Genomic DNA, 4,442 nt, shown 5'->3' on the forward strand with positions numbered 1-4,442 from the left:
TGCAGGTGGTGTTGGCCCACTCACCTTGGCCTTCCATGGCATTCCTGGTGTGCTTTCCTAGGGTTCCTGCCAGGTTCCTCTCCCCAGAATGACCCCAGCTCTTCCTCTGAGTATCTGTGAAGTGTGACCACCTGGCACCTCAATGCCCTTTTGCTGGCTGTGAAATCTGGCTCTGCCTTAGGGCACTGGCACTCCAGTCAGGAGCCAGGAGTTTCCCTTGTCATGCTTGGGAGTTTCCCAGATCTGTTCCCTTAGCCCAGGCTCTCACCAGGCCCTAAATCAGCAGCCCATGTGCATTTGAGCACCACCCCAAGGTATGTGCTTTTTTCCTATCCTCTTCCAAGGCTTGAGATAGCAGGTTCCTCCAGGCCATGATGGCTCAGAGCACTTTCCTCTCTGACCAGGCACTTTGGAGCTCTTTGGAGCCACTGCGTCCATTTGTGCCCCCAGGCTCGTTTTGCAGGTGCTGAGCATGGCACTTCTTGTCTTACCCAGGAGTTGGAATTGCACTGAAAAGATGGTTCCATGTGAACAAAGGTAATTTTATTTCAACAACTAAATCAACTCCAGCGTGTGTGTGTGCACAGAGGAGATGAGTGTGGTCAGAACAGAGAAGGGTTTTGACCCTGAGGCTGCCTTTGGATCAGCAGGCATTGCCCCAGCAGGAAATGGTTGTGGTGCACTGCAGCCTGCCCTGGATCCTGCCTGGTTCTGCTGCTCAAGGAGCACTTTTCATTGCCTTTAAACGCATATTGTAATCGATCCAGTCATAGAAGTACTGAGTGGAGCTGTAGACTCCAGGCTGCATTGCTCTGGCACAGCCTTTTCCCCAGCTGGTCACTCCGATGACCCACCAGTAGGCAGCGTTGTTGTCCTGGCACATGAGAGGACCACCGCTGTCACCCTACAGCAGAGCACAGAGGATTAAGGTGGTGTTGGTGGCACCTGCCAGCACTGGGGCTGTCTCCTTCTCTCTCACAGCCCCTGCCAGAGCTTTATTCTGGGCAGAGAAAAGCTCTGCTCAGAGGCTGGAGCCTCCAGAAGCTTGGCTGTGAATGAGTTGGGTTCTTGTAGGGTAGGGATCTCTCTATCCTATCTGCACAGGACTACTGGATGTGCAGTGGATGGAACTTTGGCACCTGGACCTCTTCACTGCCCAGAGCACTAGCTGGGCTTTCTAGGCTTTCTGGCACAAGGGGAGGCCTGGGCAGGCAGGTGTGGATGAGCAGTGTGTGGGAAGCCCCCACAGCAGTCAGGGGGAGCTGGGGCTGGGAGGGTGAGTGAGTGGCCGGGCAAAGCAGGCCCTGGGCTGTGTTGGGGTGGTGCTTCCCTGGCTGCTGGTGCTGCTGGGGGCTGAGTGGCTCGTGGCACGTTCCTACCTGGCAGGTGTCGATGCCGCCCTGTGGGTAACCAGCACACACATTGTGGGCGAAGATTGACCCTGCATACCAGTCACTGCTGTTGCATAGCTGGAGATCGATGAGCTGGACCTTGGCCTCCTGGAGGCGATCAGGTGGATCTTGAGCTATGAGCAGAGAAAGGAATAAGCCCCTGGCAGCTCCATGCCAGTTTGCTCATCTCTCAGGGGGATATCCCTTTCCCTAGGGTTTGGCTTTGCCTCTGCAGAGACCCTGGAGTGCTGTGACCCTGCTTCCTGCCTCTGGGGAGCAGGCCAGGCCCATTTCTCCAGACGTGTACATCCTGCAGCCTGGCTTTGGTCTCTGCTGTGGGGAAGCCCAAACCTTCTCCCAGTGGCCTGAGCTGCCCAAGGTGTTGTTCTTGGTACTCACATCTTGCAGCAGTGGCACCCCAGCCAGCCACCCAGCAGTTGATGAGCTCTGAGACTCTTAGGGTGGGTTCAGCCACACAGGCCAGCTGGATGTAGGAGCTGCACTGGACAGGATGGTCCAGTTGCATCAGGGCAATGTCGTAGCTGTAGTCGATAGGGTTGTAGTACTGGTGTAGCACCACCTGCTTGACACTGCGCACTGCAGCCCCAGGGCCTGGCTGAGTGAACTGGGTGGCCCCAATCACCACGGAGACCAAGCTGGCATTACTGGAAAGGAGATGGAGAGAGGGCTGAGAGAGCAGCCCAGCAGTTGCTGGATCTCAGCTTGGAAAGGCAGAGAGGGAGTAGTGCTCTGGCAGGTGTGAGTGCCCTCGCACATCTTAGGCTGGGGGAATGTCAAGCTGGAGGCTGTTAGGAAGCCTTGGCATGAGCCCAGGCTTCTCCTGAGCACTGTGGCAGCCTGGCTGCCTGAGAGGAAAGGGCATGGGAGTAGCAGGTGGTGCTGCTGGCAGGGCACCTGCTGGTGTTGTGGACATGTCCCCATTCCCTGCTCCTCCTTACCTCATACCGTCAAAGCAGTGGGCTGCTGTGAGGACCCAATCTGGACTGATGAGGGACCCTCCACACAGATGTCCCAGGCCTCCTATCCATGGGTGCTGGATGCTGACGAGCCAGGGCCAAGCTGCTTCTGCGGCACTGGCACCACCCACGACACGTGTCATGCCATAATCATAAGCCATGTCGCCGTAAGAATAAGTCATGGGGCTATATACATATTGTGGAGGTCGGAGTCCGCAGGTCCCTCTGCAAGGAGAAAAGTAATTTCCATGCTGCTTCATGTCCTGCTGTGGCTCAGGCTGAAGCTCAGCCCTCTGCCCTCCCCACAAGGGCTTGCACACACAGCAGGCCAGGGAAGCCCATGGGGGGGGGTGTGTGTGTCCATGCCAGCACCTGGCTGCTGGCAAGGAACTGAGGATTCCCATAGTGGGTGGGAAGCTGTGGGGACAGGCACATCCCCTCCAGGGAAGGCCGCAAGTGTTGCCATGGCTCCTTCCCTGGGCCTGGGGCCACTTACCCGCAGTTGTCCCATGTCCCGTGCGCCAGCCCAGCCACGGTCAGCAGGACGAGGAGGCTGAGCCAATTCATGGCTGCCAGAGGCACGTGTCAGCTGCAAGCTCTGAGAGCTCCGTGCAGCAGCACAGTCACAGCCGCACTGCCCGCAGCAGCTGCGCTGCCCCTGGTGCCCTTGGTCCTGGGGCTGATGTCACAGAGGGGTGGATTCCATGTTCTGAGCACTGCGGGGTTCTGTGGCACAGGGCCCACTGGGGGAGGGGCAACGTGGAATTGGTTAGCCCTAGAAAGGTTTGGGCTGGAAGGGACCTTGGTGATCATCTAGCTCTGATCCCCTTGCCTTGGGCATGGAGGGATGGCTTGCACTAGATCTGGTTGTTCAGAGTCTGGCCCCGAAGATGTCCTTGAAGACTTCGAGGTGCGGGGCCACCACAGCTGCTTGAGGCAACCTGTGCCAGTTCATTAGTATCCTCACAGTCAAAAGCTCCTTCCCAACATCCTATCTAAAGCTACCCTCTGTCACTGTAAAGGCATTTCTCCTTTTCCTATCAGTACCTGTTCTTGTAAGAAGGTTCTCTGCAGCTTTAAGTCCCTGTTCCTGTGGGATGAGGGTGTGCAGTCCCTGGGGCAGGCAGTGGCTGTCTTTTGTCAGTGTCTGCTAACATCTCACAGGAAAACACCTAGCATGGCATCACAGCTTCTTTGAAATTTCACTGCCTTCCTGCTTCTGCTCCTCTCTGTTCTCTGCAGTTTTTTCCGTGAGATTCTTTGCAAAACAGAATCACTCTGGAACTCCTTCAGGAAGCATGTGTGTGCTTGGGTCACGAGCCAATCCAGTCACAGCCACAGTGGGTGGGCATCCACATTTCCAATGTGGGTGTTTGAAGGGCAGCTGTGAATGCAACTGCTTTAGATTTAGCATGGAAATGAAAAAGAAAAAAATCTGTCCTAATAGCTTTTAATGAACAATCTGCTACTTATTTAGTTTGATGTTGACAAATTGGCTTAATTTCTCAGGTGGAAGCATCCTAGAAGCTGTTAGTAGTTTTCAATGAGGAACATTGTTTGGAAGTTACACTTCTAAATTTCTGTAGCGATTGTGAAATTTTTTTCAGTGATTGTCTTCTAGAGATTGAGTAATGAAATGTAGGCATGGTAAAATATTTAAGATTTCACATGGCTTTTTATTTTGAGAAATGCTGGGTTATGTGAGTCATGACAGGGCTGATACTGACCTAAAGAGTAGCTGACTTAATTGCTAGGATGATACCTCAGAATCTTCACTATTCTTAAGGTACATCACAATTCTCCCCAGCATGGGAAATTCTCCCCAGCATGCCAGAAAACTTTGAGAGCAATGCTGAGTCTTCCAGAATTTCAGCAGCTTGTTTGGGAAGCCTTACCTGGCTTACCTGGTATTTCTGGAGCAAACAGAATTTCTTCTAAGACCATACTGGTCTTGACTTCTGGAAGTGCTTTATGTTTGGCACCCATCTAAAGTAGATCTACCTTGGAGCTCTAAGAGAAAATGGGGTGAGAGGGGAGGAAAACTGGTTAATTGCTTTGCTTCTCATAGGCAAGA

The 4,442-nt window shown here is 53.7% G+C and overlaps 1 protein-coding gene across 1 annotated transcript; it reads right to left on the reverse strand.

Moving 5' to 3' along the window:
- Positions 1–718: 718 nt before the first annotated feature.
- Positions 719–2,935, reverse strand: LOC118700197 (acrosin-like). The gene is made up of 5 exons (XM_036404588.2): positions 2,865–2,935; positions 2,351–2,593; positions 1,791–2,056; positions 1,380–1,525; positions 719–904 (listed from the first exon to the last, which is right to left on the reverse strand). Exons 1-5 carry the CDS (start codon positions 2,933–2,935, stop codon positions 719–721), a joined length of 912 nt encoding a protein of 303 aa, XP_036260481.2.
- Between the last annotated feature and the right edge of the window lie 1,507 nt (positions 2,936–4,442).

This window comes from Molothrus ater, chromosome 3, assembly GCF_012460135.2.
Source record: "Molothrus ater isolate BHLD 08-10-18 breed brown headed cowbird chromosome 3, BPBGC_Mater_1.1, whole genome shotgun sequence".
NCBI lineage: Eukaryota > Metazoa > Chordata > Aves > Passeriformes > Icteridae > Molothrus > Molothrus ater.